Source organism: Hypomesus nipponensis, chromosome 10, assembly GCF_054491055.1.
Source record: "Hypomesus nipponensis isolate SF chromosome 10, ASM5449105v1, whole genome shotgun sequence".
Classification (NCBI taxonomy): domain Eukaryota; kingdom Metazoa; phylum Chordata; class Actinopteri; order Osmeriformes; family Osmeridae; genus Hypomesus; species Hypomesus nipponensis.
The window spans coordinates 16,457,921-16,474,256 of record NC_140370.1 but is presented as its reverse complement, the minus strand read 5'-3'; the positions used below and the strand labels follow the sequence as shown (position 1 = coordinate 16,474,256).

General features: G+C 50.4%; 2 protein-coding genes across 2 annotated transcripts; one reads left to right on the top strand and one right to left on the bottom strand.

Annotated features, from left to right (window-relative positions):
* Positions 1–1,140: 1,140 nt before the first annotated feature.
* On the top strand, positions 1,141–5,622 carry LOC146272002 (uncharacterized). Its single transcript, XM_084707223.1, has 8 exons — positions 1,141–2,584; positions 2,739–2,926; positions 3,066–3,163; positions 3,415–3,572; positions 3,988–4,180; positions 4,474–4,621; positions 5,146–5,221; positions 5,483–5,622. The coding sequence occupies exons 1-8, from the start codon at positions 1,153–1,155 to the stop codon at positions 5,557–5,559; spliced, it is 2,370 nt and encodes a 789-aa protein (XP_084563349.1). The 5' UTR covers positions 1,141–1,152; the 3' UTR covers positions 5,560–5,622.
* A 261-nt stretch (positions 5,623–5,883) lies between these two features.
* LOC146272001 (midnolin-like) lies at positions 5,884–12,564 on the bottom strand. Its single transcript, XM_084707224.1, has 7 exons — positions 12,023–12,564; positions 11,697–11,784; positions 11,286–11,348; positions 10,543–10,680; positions 8,631–8,736; positions 7,985–8,269; positions 5,884–6,943 (listed from the first exon to the last, which is right to left on the bottom strand). Exons 1-7 carry the CDS (start codon positions 12,244–12,246, stop codon positions 6,615–6,617), a joined length of 1,233 nt encoding a protein of 410 aa, XP_084563350.1. The 5' UTR covers positions 12,247–12,564; the 3' UTR covers positions 5,884–6,614.
* Positions 12,565–16,336: the final 3,772 nt, after the last annotated feature.

Sequence of the window (16,336 nt, the reverse complement as noted above, 5' to 3'; positions counted from 1 at the left end):
TACACACACCACCCCACTTCCATCTACAGACCCCCACCTCCTGAAACCAGGGAACATTTCCAACTGGAAGTAAATTATAGGCTACTCTACCAAGTGTAACCAAGGGAGATTTGAATTCCAAACGCAAAAGACCACACACACACATAGTCAGCTGGCACAAAGTGATTATTTCAACGCGTAAGTGGCCGTCTTAACTCTCGAGGAAGTTAATGTGGTGCCTCCTGCTAGTCCTTTAACTGGCTGCAAAACCTTCCTAGGCTACCGGACTAGCCAAGCAAGTCTGTTAAATACTAAACTCACACTTTTAGGACCGGACCTACGTTTTGACTGTACTGTTACTGATTGTTCTATGATTCATGGGATGGGTAAAGAAGTGAAATTAGTCTTTTAAGTTCATTCACAGCTACAGTGACAGTTGTGTAGAACTTCACTTGCTCTACAATAAAGATGAGTTTTTTTTACGAATTGTGTGATGATTTGTACTTAGTAAGCATACTTAGTTTAGGGTGAGGTAAAAAATAACTTTTAACCAAGATTAATCATAGCATAGATCAATGTGATACATTCAACTTTGCCAACTAGGCTAACAGCAGTTTGTTGGTAAAGGTGAAAAGTTTCATGCTTCTCTACGGCATTCAAACTTCCTGTCCCTATAGGGTCCAATCTCCATGTGTAGGCGTCTTCCAAACACGGCAACCGGGAAACAAGGTCAGACAAGTGGCCTGTGTACTCTGAAGAGACCATCAAATGAGACCTTCAAAATTAGAAGTAAAGCACTCCTTTGTGTAATTTAGCTACCCGAAGTGCCTCTTCTGAAAAATGAAGAAAAATATCACAACAAATTCAAAATGAATCTTTAATAAATCAAGTGCAGGTTCTCAATTAAAGGGCTCATTTTGATTGCACTCATTGAGGGCTGATGGAACATTCACCCAGAGCGTTCAGTGAAGCCATTCCAGGCATGGCTGAGGCACGCAGTCAATGCAGCCGTTCTCAAATGCTGGGAGACCGATCAACAATCCCAAATCTGATTGGTTCCTCAGGGCTGGAAAGTAATCAGCTTTGATAACAAGGAAAGGGGTGGAGCCACCTTCTTTAAAAAGGCCCTTGGTTAGGCAGGAAAACGCAAGTCTAGTTCTTTGTTGTGTAGTGATGGAGGGTTCAGGCAAATGGTGCCTTTCGTTAGCAGTCCTTATCGTGGTTGTCAGTGATACGTGGGCGCAGAGTGAAGGGTGGCTATGGACTCCCCCGGAACCAGACGCATCTTCACATCTACAGCTGCCGCAGGATTCTCTGCTGTCTGATTCAACTCCACAACCCAACACACCCCAACGACCCCAGAGGTCTCAGTGGCCCCAGAGGCCGCAGAGGATAGAGCCAAACCAGCAACCTCGGAGACCCCAGCGGCCCCCGCAGCCTAAGGTTCCCCCGCAGCCCCAGGAACCCGAGTGGCCCCAGCCCCAGGAACCCCAGGATCCCGAGTTGCCTCAACCCCAGGAACCCCAGTGGCCTGGGCCCCAGGAACCCCAGGAACCCCAGTGGCCTGGGCCCCAGGAACCCCAGGAACCCGAGAGGCCTCAGCCCCAGGAACCCCAGGAACCCGAGTGGCCTCAGCCCCAGGAACCCGAGTGGCCTCAGCCCCAGGAACCCGAGTGGCCTCAGCCCCAGGAACCCCAGGAACCCGAGTGGCCTCAGCCCCAGGAACCCCAGCAGCCCCAGTGGCCTGGGTCCCAGCACTCCCAGGAGTCTGAATACTCCCGGGAGTCTGAAGTTCCCCACAAGCCCACGGTTCCCCAGGTTCCCCACAGGCCCATGGTTCCCCACAGGCCCACGGTTCCTCAGGTTCCCCACAGGCCCACGGTTCCTCAGGTTCCCCACAGGCCCACGGTTCCTCAGGTTCCCCACAGGCCCACGGTTCCCCAGCAACCGCAGTGGCCCCAGCAACCGCAGTGGCCCCAGCAACCGCAGTGGCCCCAGCAACTGCAGTGGCCCCAGCAACCGCAGCAACCACAGTGGCCCCAACAACCACAGCAACCACAGTGGCCCCAGCAACCACAGCAACCACAGTGGCCCCAGCAACCACAGTGGCCCCAGCAACCTCAGTGGGCCCAGCAACGTCAACAACCGCAGCTGCCCCAACAACCACAGTGGGCCCAGCAACGTCAACAACCGCAGCTGCCCCAACAACCACAGTGGGCCCAGCAACGTCAACAACCACAGCTGGCCCAACAACCACAGTGGGCCCAGCAACGTCAACAACCACAGCTGCCCCCGTGGCCCCAGCAACCTTGGCCCCAACAACCTCCATTGCCCCAACAACCTCAATTGCCCCAACATCGGTGGCCCCATCAACTTCAACAACCTCAGATGCACCAGAATAGCCTGCAGCCTCGAGAACCTCAAGCGCCTGAGTGGGTTCAGTGGGCTGAGCAGTTCACCAACATGCTGCAGGATAGCCCCGACACTAAATGTGCCGTAGATATCAACACGAGGATAACGTGTGGAATGCCTGATATTACAGTGGAAAAATGCCAGGCCGTTGACTGCTGTCACGATGGTCGCCAGTGTTACTACGGGAAAGCAGGTTGGTGGGAAGAACTGGCTGGGGGACTGGGAATTAGGGTATGTTTCTTCCAATGGGTTTGGCCACTACCTTTTTAGTGGTAGGAAGGCCATGATTGGGTTTGTCTATCATGCCCACTGGCCATCTTTGGTTACCTGTCATCTTTCTACCCCAGTGACTGTGCAGTGTACCAAAGATGGGCAGTTTGTGCTGGTGGTTGCCAGGGATTCCACCCTGCCTACCCTGGATCTGGATTCCCTTCGCTTGCTGGGAGGAAACGACGCCCCCTGCAGTCCTGTTGATGCCAATTCAGCCTTCGCAATCTTCCAGTTCCCTGTGACTGAATGTGGCACCACCATGGCTGTGAGTAGTCAAGCCGTGCCCAAGCAACCATGTTGCTTCTTAAAGATGCTCAGTTTACTGGTCATGAGGAATCAAGAGCCCGTCAAAACGGGAAGTCTTCTTTCAGATCTGTCTCAGATTTGTTCTGTGTATCCTTTAGGAGGAGGGTGGTTTTGTGATCTACGAGAACAACATGCTGTCCACTTACAATGTTGCCGTTGGCCCCAGAGGATCCATAACCAGGGACAGTCATTTTGAGTGAGTTGTGTCAATATTTTGCTTCAGACCACAAACGGACCTTGCTGGTGGCGAAGGGCTGTTCTACCCTACCCTGTTGCCAGAACAACCAGATGCGGGCAGTAGCTTGTAATCCCCTCCCTATAGCTGCTTAGTTCAGAGATTCAGTGGGTAAAGGGAACCTAAATGTGTGGGGTTTTGACAGCCCTTTGATTTGGCTGACTACCTTGACAAAAGCAGAGGCCCTGTAGATGAATGTCTTGGTCTTCCAGACTGCTGTTCCAGTGTCGCTACTCCAGCTCGTCCGTTGAGGCGGTGGTGGTGCAGGTGTTGCCGATCCCTCCTCCGGCCTCCATTGCTGCCATGGGAACCCTGAGAGTGCAGCTCAGATTGGCTAATGGACATTGCCTCACCAAGGGCTGCGTGATTGGTAAGTGGGTGTCAGCCCATGGTTACGTCTCCATAGGAACTCTTTTGTATGCGGGTCTGCTGTGAACTATGATTCTTGTGTAGTTTAAACGCCTAGTAGGATTAGTTCACTTGACACTTGTTCATCCAACATGACCTCACAATCTTGATAAACGTCAGTTTTTTGTTGGTGACCGCATGGTATATGTGTAGCACTGCTAGTCAGAGCCAAATCCAGTTCGGCGGGGTCCAAACCTCAATGTAAAATCATGGCCCAAGGCTGTTTTTAATATTGGACAGATGCCACTGGGAGGAGGTATTGTAGGAGATGGTAAAAGGCAATATTAAAATTTAGTTTGTTACCAAGGTTGTATTCTTGCTTACCTCTAGTTGCAGCCCTGCTATTAAAGTAACCTCCGCCCTTCTGTCTCCTGCAGTGAAGGAGGCCTTCACCTCCTTCTACTCCGAGGCTGACTACCCCGTGACCAAGGTGCTGAGGGAGCCAGTGTATGTGGAGGTTAACATCGTGGGCCGGAATGACCCCGGCCTCGTCCTCATGCTGGACCGATGCTGGGCCACGGCCGCTCCCAGCGCCCTCAGCACGCCCCAGTGGGACCTCCTGCACAACGGGTAGCTAGGCAACGAGAACAAACGGAAGCCTTCTCTCCTCGCTTCCCTTATGGGGTCATGGGCTTCTGTCGTATTTGCACTTTTTTAAATCCCATCGTTTTGTGGTTTACTTTTTGTTTAAATTGGATCAGATTGGTAATTGGATCAGATTGGTAGTTGCAGTTTTCAAGGACTTTATAGTTTGTCATTTAGATTGTTCATCAATGAAGTCATTCTGGATGAACACTAATCTTGAACTCCACCCCCACCCCCCAGACTTGGCCTTCTGACCTCACACCCCCTCCTTCCTCCAGGTGTCCCTACCAGGATGACCGCTACTTGACCACCCCAGTTCCTGTGGAGGCCTCTTCTGACCTGCCGTACCCCAGCCACCACAAGCGCTTCATCCTGAGGATGTTTACCTTCGTGGACCAAAACACTCTCGTCCCCCTGAAGGATACGGTAACAACCTGCATGAGAGTTTCACGTTACTTTGGAAAAGGCACCTGCTGAATCGTGTGCCTCATGCCGTATTACAATAATTAGATTTTATTCCAGTGTTGTAGTCTACTTGGTAAACCTTAGTCCTGTCAGCATTTGCTCCATGCACACTATGAGCAGTGATGTAGGGCTGGGTGGCGGCTTGGTGAATTGACATGCCCACTTTAATACCAGACTACACAACTTTATTAAACTGAACACCAGGGGTCGTAATCTGTCCTAGACTAGACCCACGAGTCCTAGTCTAGGTCAGACTCCCCCCCCCCCCCCTGGACTAGTACCAGGGTCACATCTTGATGGACTGTGCTGAAATGTACAGTGTGGTGACTCTTCGGCACCAAGGATTTTTTTTTTTTTTTTACTTGTCTCAAGTTGTCAGTGCTGCAGTATAAAAGTACAATTCATAACATTGCAGTGTTACATGATTTACATTGAAACCAACTTTGAGAATGTGGTTCTGTGACATTGTGTCCTGTCTCTGCCAGATGTTCCTCCACTGCAGTGTGTCTGTGTGTCACAACACCGCTCCCGGCTCCTGTGTTCAATCATGCAACAGGAAACGTGAGTCAACGTTCTCCCCCTGTACTGCCCTTTTAAAAGCCCCCCCCTCCAAAAATAAGGCATATCGAGTTTAAGGTTACGAAGTATGCTGTCTGATCACATGGGCCAGATGTAGGCCTACAATTGCAGAGTACAATTGCATGAAGTTCTTTTACACTGACAACATTGAGCTGATATAGCCTTAATTTTAAACAGTGCAATAATCTATCTTTATTCTAGTATTTGTTCAGTCAGAGCTGACTTCCTGCTTGTCTCCTACAGGGAGGGAGGTGTCGGCAGGTCAGGAGGCTGGGAACCATGTGGCTCTCGTATCCAGTAGGGCAATCATTCTCCAGTGACTCCCCTGCATGTTATGAGAATTGTTTTTAAAAAATTAAATAAAAAATTAACTTGGAAGCAAATGTTTGAGTCACGCTTCGTCTCCCTGCGAGGTGTGTTGTCTTGTAGATGTTAAGACGCGCTATTAAGCTTGAACCTTTTGACAGTTTGGGAGTGGCAGGATGATGATGCCTGTTCCTCCTAGGCCCCTTGCACGACAGTTTCCTGTTCCGAGGGGCTGTCCAGCTGACATCCTGGATTAGGAAACTCTTTGATGCCCGTTTGAGCCCCTGGGTCAGACTGTCACTGGAGGCTGGATGGTGACATTGAAATAAGACTCCTACTCGTTTTCCTACTAGGTTTAATTTCAATTCCTAAACTGATTAAAAAACAGACAACATTGAAATATTGCATCAGTCAAACATTTTGTTTTCTACAGTGTCTAACTACTATATACATTTGACGAGACATGCATGCTTAAGGCATTAATTAGTCACGGGACACCAACATTCATGTACGACAGTGCTTACAAAGATGAGTGCGTCAATCTGATGGGACTTGAGCCCTGTCCAGGTTCTCCGGCTGAAGCACATCTAGCTGTCATCCGACAACTGTTGGATGACACTGATCCACAGCACACGATTCTATGCTACATGTTTTCAGCGACACTACCCAAGTCGACTCACCAGCGGCTGCTGGACTTATTAAATGTGTTCGTGTGGGTTAGTTGCACTGCTTCCTGTCGGGTCAGAATCAGTTTGTATAGAAGAGGAAGTGGGGAAAGTCACGTGTGGCACGGTGGAGGGGGCGAGTATGGAAGCTCCTAGTGCTTCCTGTCAGGGAGAACCTTACTTCCTGTTTCATAGGCTCCTCGGCCGAGAGGACAGTTCCCTGTAGAGCCGCAACAAGTCTGATTCCAGAACAGACATTCAAGGATGGCAGAGCTTGTCTGCCGTCTTATCCACAAGTCTGGTGATTATCCGATACCTTTTCTTCCTTTCCTTTCTCACTTCTCTCTACCGCACGTCCCTCTGCTTTGCTGCACACTTCTCTCTCTCTCTCTCCTTCGTTCTCCTCACGCCACCACCAGGTCAGAGGTCAGCTCCGGTTTCCACGGAGACCCCTCCATAACCTCGTCCGCTTCCGTGTCGTCCTGGGACGTCCCCTCGCTGCCTGACAGGCTGCCGTTGCTGTGGCGCCGGGCCGCCTTGCGTTGCCCGGGCAACCAGGGGTGGCGTAGGCGCTGGGAGTAGGGGTGCGCGGAGGCGTGTGAGGGGTGCGCGCCGCGCCGGGCCCGCCTGCGGAGACGCCGCTGGTACATCAGCAGCTGCAGGCTCTCCAACTTACAGCGGAGCGCTCGGTTCTCCTCGGAGGACGTCGGCGTCTGGGGACAACCTCCCTCACCTGAGGGGAGGAGGGGGGAGGGAAAAGAGGCGAGAGAGAGAGAAAAGTCAGTTTTGCAATACCAAAAGCACAGTTTAAATGCCCCTATGCATGCCTTGTGTTGTTTAAATTAGCTTCCTTTTATGGCTGATCTATTCAGTCATTGTTTACTCGCACAAGAGGAGGAGAGAGTACGGAAGAAGGGGGGGAAAGGAGAGGATGTGGGAGAAGGGGAGGATGTGGGAGGAGGGGAGGAAGAGGAGGGGATGTGGGAGAAGGGGAGGAAGAGGCCATTGGAAGGGAAGGGAGCAGGCACGCGTCTGTTTAACTGTTTTTCAACAATGCTTCAGGGACTTCGTTTTCAATTCATGTCACACAGGATTGTTCGGTGACTGCTAATGTCCTGTAAGTGACTGTGCGGTTACCATGACACCCTGACCCAGAACTCCTCAGGTATCTGGTGATTACAACATCATTAGCAAGTTTCCACCCTCACACCCTCAGTTAAAGTGCAGAGTAGGCCTCATAGGTAACCCACATAGAGAGAAAGGTCACACTCCCATCACTGTGTGTGTGCATGTGGCTTGTGTGTGTGTGACTAATTCAGCCTGGAGTACCGGCTCTAACTGCCCTAACACACACACAACCACACGCATGCAAGCGCACACAAACCAGCACAGAAAACACACTAGTGACTTGGAAACATTTAAATGTGTAGCCAATGGCAGACTGACAATCAGCAGTTCACGAAAGAGAGCAGAGTATCAGTTTCCTGATAATACCCTTACTCCTTTCCCCCAGATTTACTATGAACTCTGGTGGCCATTTTGGCTCTGGTTTGAGGAGACTGTTTCCAAAGAGTATGGAAGCACAGCCAATATAAGTTATTTTCTGTTTCTGCCTAATCCAATATAACTTGAGTACCCTTCACGATTGTGGTTCTACTATATAGCAACCGGGCTGCTCTCTACAGATGTTCTCTACAGCCAAACTTCTAGAATTTACCACCAGCAACTACGTTTAAAACATGGCCGGCAAACCCTCTCCAGATGAACAACTCACCTGTGTGTTTTGCTGGGGGGCTGGCCTGCTGGAGGTGTGGCCCCAGGCTGCTGGTGGTGCTGGGTTCTGAGGTAGCTCTGGAGGGGGTGGGGGCGGTGGCGGGGGGGTTGGAAGTCAGGGGGCAGGAGGGGGAGGCCGGGCCGGGGCCGCGGAGCTGGCAGAGGGAGGCTGGAGCCCCCTGGTGGTGGCGTGTGGCGCTGAGCAGGTCGTTGAGGATTTGGAGGATGGTGGCGATGCCTCGCCTTGGGTGGGAGATGCCGCTCTGACTGACCGGAGGCAGGGTGCCTGGGGGGAGGAGGGGGAGGAGAGGAGGGGTGGAGGGGGAGGAGATGGAGGAGAGGAGGGGTGGAGAGGAGGGGTGGAGAGGAGGGGTGGAGAGAGGGAGAACAGACGGAAAGTAGGCAAACGAGAGGGAAGGACAGAAGGACAGAAAAAGAGAGGGACAGAAGGACAGAGGGAGAGAGGGACAGAGGGACAGAGGGACAGAGGGAGAGAGGGAGGCATGAGAGAATCCCAAGATGGGAAGAGGGAGAGAGAGAGAAAAAGGAAGTGAGAACACATTCAACACGCGACTGTGACAATCCCATTCTGTCTCAGTGGAACACCCTCTGGTTCTCCTGTTTTCTTAACCAGTCTGGAGGCTCACCTGAGAAGGTTCCAGAGAAGACCCCGGGAGAGTGACTGACGAAGCTCTCGATGACCGCTCCAGGTTCTCTGCCAGGAGTCAGAGGAGAGGCGGAAGAACAAGACTCCTGCAACACAGGGTCCAAAACAACTGGTCAGCTATGACTGATACAATTGTCAATTGTACAAAAGTGCCATTTAATGAGCACATACTGTATATTGTTGTTTTTACAGTCAGGGTCAAAAAAAGGATTCAAATACAAGAGTTGTAGTTGACTGGTCAGATGAGGTGTGATTTAATCATCCCAACGTGATCACATTTAATTAGCTTGACCCTTTTTTTTTTTTTACAAGCGAAAGCACAGAGAACTTTACATTCGCCAATTTGTGTGTGTTTCCCTGTATTTACATTTACATCAATGCATTTAGCAGACGCTTTTATCCAAAGCGACTTCCGAGAGATGTATGTCTGCATGTGTCTGTGTATGTGCATACATCTGTGTGTGTGTGTGTGTGCGCGCCTGTGTGTGTGTGCGCGCCTGTGTGTGTGTGGCGGGTGGGTTGCAACAAATGTCAGTTTGTGGGGGTGAGAAAACCAGGGAAACATGAGATCCTAGTTTCTGTTTAGGCCTCCTGTGTTCCTGTTTCTGTTCAGTTACAAACCATCCTTCCTCCTAACGCCATGCTACGCGCTATGCTTTACCCATTAATACACATTCACTCTATACTAAAGCACCTGTACTCCTTCCTGAGAAATTACTGTATTGTCATAGGCAGTACTATCCAGTACCATCCAGTACCATCCAGTACTATCCAGTACTATCCAGTACCATCCAGTACCATCCAGTACCATCCAGTACTATCCAGTGCTATCCAGTGCTATCCAGTGCTATCCAGTACTATCCAGTACTATCCAGTACTATCATGCTATCCAGTACTATCCAGTACTATCTGGTACTATCCAGTACTATCCAGTACTATCTGGTACTATCTGGTACTATCCAGTGCTATCCAGTGCTATCCAGTACCATCCAGTACTATCCAGTACTATCCAGTACTATCATGCTATCCAGTACTATCCAGTACTATCTGGTACTATCCAGTACTATCCAGCACTATCCAGTACTATCCGGTACCATCCAGTACTATCCGGTACCATCCAGTACTATCCAGTACTATCTGGTACTATCCAGTACTATCCAGTACTATCCAGTACTATCTGGTACTATCCAGTACTATCCGGTACTATCCAGTACTATCCAGTACTATCCAGTGCTATCCAGTACTATCTGGTACTATCCAGTACTATCCAGTACTATCCAGTACTATCCAGTACTATCCGGTACTATCCAGTACTATCCAGTACTATCCAGTACTATCCAGTAGTATCCAGTACCATCCAGTACTATCCAGTACAATCCGGTACTATCCAGTACTATCTGGTACTATCCAGTACTATCCAGTACTATACAGTAGTAGCCAGTACCATCCAGTACTATCCAGTACTATCCGGTACTATCCAGTACAGTATTAGAGCAGATCCTCAGGTGTCCTCACCTCTGGGTATGGAGCAGCTGGTGTTGGGCTGGGGGGCGCGGGGCTGGAGCCGATGACATGAGGGGGGCAGAGAGGGGCGTTGGCGGGGGAGGGAGGAAGACAGGGAGGGGGGCCGTGTGAGGAGAGAGGGGAGGGGGCCGGGGAGGACGTGTGGGGGTGGGGGGAGGCCTGGGGTTGGGGTGTGTGAGGGGGAGAGAAGTCGCGGAGGGCGGGGCCTGGGTGAGGGCGACGGATGACAGGGGTCCTGTGGAAGGGGGGGAGGTGGTGGGCACCTGGGAGGTCCCAGTGGGAGACAGGGGGTGGGAGACGCATGAGGGGTGCGTAGGGGACGGGTACGGCCGGGCAACCCTGGAGGACCCAGACTTCCCAGAATGCACCTTGCCCCCGTTGCGGTTGCCATGGTGCTGTTGCCCAACGGCGTTCTGCGAGGCCAGCTGGAGCTGCACGTACATCAGGTGAGCTCCGATTCCCAGCGCCAGGGTCAGAGGGGAGCGTCCGGACAGGAAGTCACTGACCTGCAGGCAGAGACAGGAGGAGGTTTGGTTTCAGCGGGTCGTCTTAACAACTCAGGAAGTGGCCGTGGGTGTATTGTGTGTGTGTACACGCTCATGCAGGCTAACCAAAGTGTGAACTGACAGTGGGGCATTTCTAAGAAAACAGCTCCCGTCAGCTCAACCACACACCCACACACACACATTCACTGAAACACACACACACCGAAACACACACACAGCTTTATAGCTCACACAGAAGTGAAATGAAGAACTGGGTACACACACACCTGCACACACGCAAACACACAAACACACTGACTGATACAAACACACACACACACGCACACATCACGGCCACACAGGAAGCAAGCTCCTTCGCTCTTTCAAAATAGCCCCCTGATGTTGTACGAGACAAGACAACTGACCTAGAAAGTCTGCAGCAAAGCATCGCTACAAGACGGGCATCCGTTAAACGTACACAAACAAAACACTCAACACATAGAACCATCTCACCGCCGAGGTGAAATAAAAAACATTGACAGAAAGACTACAATGCAGCTGTGGAGGGGGGGGGGGGCTGCACCCAACATGCAGCTGTGGGGGGGGGGGGTGGTGCACCCACTCACCTGAGTTTCTGTGAGGTTCTCCAGAGCCTGGATCATGGTGTGGTCTGTCCTGGGAGGCTGTGGCTGGAACAGACAAGTGTGGAGGAAAGCACAGATCACCCAGACTGAACTGTGTGTGAACAGACTGCACCCTGCTCTGGGACACTGTCAGAGAGAGAGGCCCTGCACAGCCCAGAGCGGCAGGGTCAGAGAGGCTGTGCCCAGGCCCTGCACAGCCTAGAACGGCAGGGTCACCAGGACTCAGGTCTGACACAGACACCATGTGTATATGTATATGTAGAATACAATTAATAGTCAAATCAATATCCTTTAAACTGTTTGTTTTGTTTTACTGCCTGCCTACCTGCCTGCCTGCCTGCCTGTCAATCCAACCATGCATCCATCCATGAAGTTGTGTGTGGTTCTGTTTACCGTTAAGCCCGCTTCCACGGCAAGCACCAGTGTCAGCTTGCTCCCATCTGAGACTCCCTGGTCCACGAGCTTCCCAGCATTCATCTGCCTGCACGCGCCAGAGAGGAGGGGGAGAACCAGGATTAATAAAATAGCGCCTTACTAGGCGACCACCCCTGCTCGCTGACCAGTCCATTCTCACCACGTCGAGACTGGCGTAGATGTGTGGAAAATACGTGAGGATGTAGTATGTGTAGGTTTGAGTCTCGGATGGGATTGGTATAAAGCGGGTCAGAATTCCCGTCCATACGGCAAGCAGACGGTGATTAATAACGGGGGTAACTCACGTTTCCTTGTGCAGGAACACGAGCCTGTCCTTGGGTACTCTAAGTCTTTGAGAGAGACGTCTCCTCAAGCCCTCGAGCGTCTCTCCTTGCGGCACGGACAGTTCGAACCGGCTGCCGGTGGTCGAGCAGATAGATAGCCTCATCGGGGACTCGCAAGGGACCGATCCGAAAACCGGAGACCTTTGGGGAATGAAGCTCCGAGTGCTGGGTTGGTGACGGTCCATTCGCGGCGCGGGGATACCGGCAGACGGGCTAACAGAGCGGGCGGTACCTAGAATCGTATCTGATTATGAACGACCAGTCGATGGTCCCAGTTTAATGTCTTCTTTTAGGCTACGCTGAAAGACACGGAAGATAATCCTTTCGTCTTCCAGATCGCTGAGGCTATAGCAGGCGAGTGCCTAAACGTTGAACAACGCAATACGATATTTTGCAAGAGGCTTTAATTGAGGATAGTTCACAGATACACAGTGAAAAGGATAGCCATAGACTGCAATACTGTGCCTCTACGTGGCTACCTCTCCCTTCTGTCTCCGAACAATGTAAACTGCACTGCACTGTACAATGCGTAAATGTCCTTATTTAATGATAGTGAATTCAGCCCTCCTACCTAAGTAGCCAATCAGTGAAATACATGAGTAGAGCTGGTGAACTCTGTCCAATCGAAAGCCTCTGTTTGCTTCCCACATGCGGAATGGTATCCGCCCCGTTTTCTGTACCTTGGGGCTCTTTACCATTCATAAAGTATGGTGACGTAATTGGTCGAGCAACGATGTTGTATATTTTATTACATAGCAGATTCAATGCTGCAAATCATTTACAACTACACAATAAGACAGCCTGTCTACATTATGGCAACATCACACATGCTAGCGTCATCCGATGTCGTTTTTGATGTCTAATGTAGGCTATACATTAGTATTAGGGTTAATGTCGTGTTAGATCGTTCATATTCCGTTGGTAAAATCTACCAATCGTGAGGCAAATCCCAATGACAGTACATCAACCATTTATATTCTATTCCATTCTATTCTAGTGTTGTAACCCGTGTCTGCCCGTCTCTGTGATGTTTAGTATGCCGATCACTGGACATCACTGCAACAACCCAGCATCACAGCAGCAGCGGTCACGTGGCGAGAGCGAGCGGCTCGTCAGCGTAGTGTAGGTGACGTAGGCGGCAGAGAATCGCTGCTAGATCCTGTCTCCCATCCTCTACTAAATATAGCTACACCCCCGCCACCCCCGCCACATCCAGACTGCGTCATCCTTCAGTCCCTTCCTACCTGCCTCTCTCCCTCCCTTACAACCATTCACTCACTCTTCTCTCTCTCTCTCTCTCTCTCTCTCTCTCTCTCTCTCTCTCTCTCTCTCTCTCTCTCTCCCCGACACATCTCTATTAGTCTCTCTATCACATCTATTTTCCTCACCTCTTCATCCCTCCAACTTCCTTTGTTATATTTAAACCAACAGGCCCTGTCCTTTTCTGAATCCACTTTCAGTCTGTTTTGGTTTGCTGCCAGGGGTCGTTCTGTGTCTGAGAGTGTCTCTCTCTCTGTTGGAGTCTGGCTATCTTGATCTGATTTCATATCTGTTTCTCTCTCTCTCCCCCTCTATTGTTATCTCTCTCTCTTCATTGAAGCAGGTGATTAAACCAGACATCTCTCTCCCTCTCTCTCTCTCTCTCTCTCTCTCTCTCTCTCTCTCTCTCTCTCTCTCTCTCCCTCTTTCTCAGTGCTATAGAACTGTTTTTTTTGTAACAGGAACAAAGTGTTCTCTGCTTCATCACAATGGTGGGTTATTTCAGTCAGAACAGGGATGGTGGTGGAAATATTTCATAGATGGCGAAATAAGGAACAGACCCCAAATGAAGAAACTAAGCCCTCCTCTTCCTGGTTACAGTACATACTGTGTAAGGCTGGGCCGCATGGGGGAACACCACATTCCAGTCCACCAAGTCTGAGGAATTCAGCAAGAACGAATGCTGAGTCTCGAAAAGGCTGGAGTCTCTTCCTCTCGAGTCATCTCAAGTCGCCTCGCCCTCAGGATAGGTCCTGGACGGGGGGGTTCCAGAGGTATGGGATGTGAATGCCGACAACTGCTCACCTGCACCCTCCCTCCCTCCCCTCCCCCCCCCCCCTCCCTCCCCCTCCAAACCCCCCCCCCACCCTCCCTCCCCCCCCCCCTCCCCACACCTGAAGCTTCGCTGCACCCGACACGGAATGAGCTGGTGTCCGGAGGGCAGGAGGAGACGGAGGCGCGCCCAGAGCGGTTGTCCGCAGGATGTCCTGTTCCCTGGGGCGCGTGAGGACGCTGCTCTGACGTCAGGAGAGACAGAACACACTCCGCACTCCCCCGTCATTCCTCCCATCAGACTCTAACTCCCACAACCCCCCACCCCAACCCACCCCCACACACACACAGCCCCCTTCCCGCCCCTCCCTCTCTCTCTAGCTCTCCCTCCCTCTCTCTTGCTTTCTCTTCCCAGTTTTCCGAACGCCTCATCCCTCAGGAATGTTTCACCTCTTCCCTGGGAATTCCAGAGGGTTCCCGGCAAAACTCAGAGGAATTTTTGTTTGCGTACGAGTCTCTGGTGCTGCAGGCTAACAGCCAGACCGGGAGCTTCAGAGCGTCAGCTAACACGATACCTCAAGGCTTCCACTCTGGATGGAATGGAACTGTGAGAATGTACAGACAAAGAGGTTCTGGAATGTTCTGGAACCTCTGTGCTTATTGTTTACTTTAGCATGCAAACCTGACACTGTCGACCTAGCTTCCTCACTGCGCGGGGAAGACTGAATCAGGGGCCTACACCAGGGGTAAATAGTCTATGACCATAGATGAGTTGAGTACAAATGAAGATGTTAGGTGGCTCATTATTCTGTGTTTCCCTGAAGGGTCAACACAGTTTATAAATACGTTTTTTTTTTTTTTTTTTTCATCAAATGTATTTATAATCTGTCCACTGGGTTCAACCATCTGCTGTGAGTCACGTGCTGTTCACACTACACAGGCCGCAGACCCCAAAATACCACACACACACACACACACACACACGCCTGCAAACTCACTCCCATGGTCATACGCCCACACACGCACACACAACGGTACTACATCGATGTTTGGATTGACACTGACACTTAGTAGGTTGGGAGACGGGTAGTAGCTAGTTGTTACCAGAAAGCATGACTAACAAGTCTGTGGAACAGGAAGTGAAAGTTCATAAAACACACTTGTGAAAATGTGAAAAGTTTTCCTTTTTTTTTTACAATCTCTCAAATTTCACATTGGTTCCCACAAAAATGAGCGTGTGTTCTCTCACACGACCAGCTTCCAGCTGGTGTCTACTCAATGGGCTTTAATTGTTCTATTCTAGAAAGTCTAAAATGTCCTTCTATTAATAGACCTGTAGGAAGCCGAACATTCACGGTGTTTAAATAGGGCACTTGGTGGATGGGGAGGGCGATATCAGATCTAATTCTTCTCTCACAGCTATTTCTGTTCTTATGCTAATTCACGAATGTGTCTATTCTGGTCAAATATATTAGGCTACTGTGATTTTTGGTTCAGCCAAAGGGAACAGTAATCTCAATTGAAAACTGATGACTGCTTTGAGACAAACAAGTCTTATCTAGGCAATGGCGAGCAAACGTGTTCCCATCGAGCAGTGAATCAGTTTGAATATGGGTCTTCACATCTAGATTGTTACAAACCACCGAGACCGAATGTAAACGTAGCCTATACGATTAATCTTTAAATTCAATGATAGACTTGTGTTGGGTTTAGCCTAAACGTAAGAAAATACCCCAACTGGAGCGATTGTAGAACATTGTTTGTGTACGTCACGCTATTAACACGGAGAGGCATGTCTTAGTTTTATCCAACGCACAAAACACCCAAACATTAGATGCAGGCTATCGTAAACATCTCAACAGACTTTGTACACATAATAATTTTCCTTAACTCTGGGTTACGTTTTGTTCCAGCGACACAATACTGACACCGTGTGGCTGTGGGTCAGGATTACATCAAACACTCAGCAACATCCGAGCATCCTCGTGGCGTTGATGAACAGATGCTTGGATGTTGCTGAGCAATAACGAGGATAGACAACGGTGACGAGAAATTATTATTTTTGATAGAAAATGTTGGCACTGTAAACGATCAAGATAGAAAATGTGAATGAAGAAGGCCTACCCATCAAATCTCGCCCCCCGCACCCTACGCCCCCATTCCCTCTCTCTCTGTGCCGCTGTCATATCCACCGTCAAGTTCGGTCAGCATCACGTGGTTTCTCGGTGGCTGGCAGTAGGTGTG

Excerpts from the sequence above, each read along its gene's own strand:
- LOC146272001 (XM_084707224.1), bottom strand. The coding sequence starts at position 12,246 with ATGGACCGTCACCAACCCAGCACTCGGAGCTTCATTCCCCAAAGGTCT. Across the intron at positions 11,785-12,022 it reads GTGTTCCTGCACAAGGAAAC|GCAGATGAATGCTGGGAAGC; the intron begins GTGAGTTACCCC and ends TGGCGCGTGCAG. Across the intron at positions 6,944-7,984 it reads CCCCCCAGCAAAACACACAG|GTGAGGGAGGTTGTCCCCAG; the intron begins GTGAGTTGTTCA and ends TCCTCCCCTCAG.
- LOC146272002 (XM_084707223.1), top strand. The coding sequence starts at position 1,153 with ATGGAGGGTTCAGGCAAATGGTGCCTTTCGTTAGCAGTCCTTATCGTG. Across the intron at positions 4,181-4,473 it reads TGGGACCTCCTGCACAACGG|GTGTCCCTACCAGGATGACC; the intron begins GTAGCTAGGCAA and ends TCCTTCCTCCAG. Across the intron at positions 5,222-5,482 it reads TCAATCATGCAACAGGAAAC|GGAGGGAGGTGTCGGCAGGT; the intron begins GTGAGTCAACGT and ends TGTCTCCTACAG.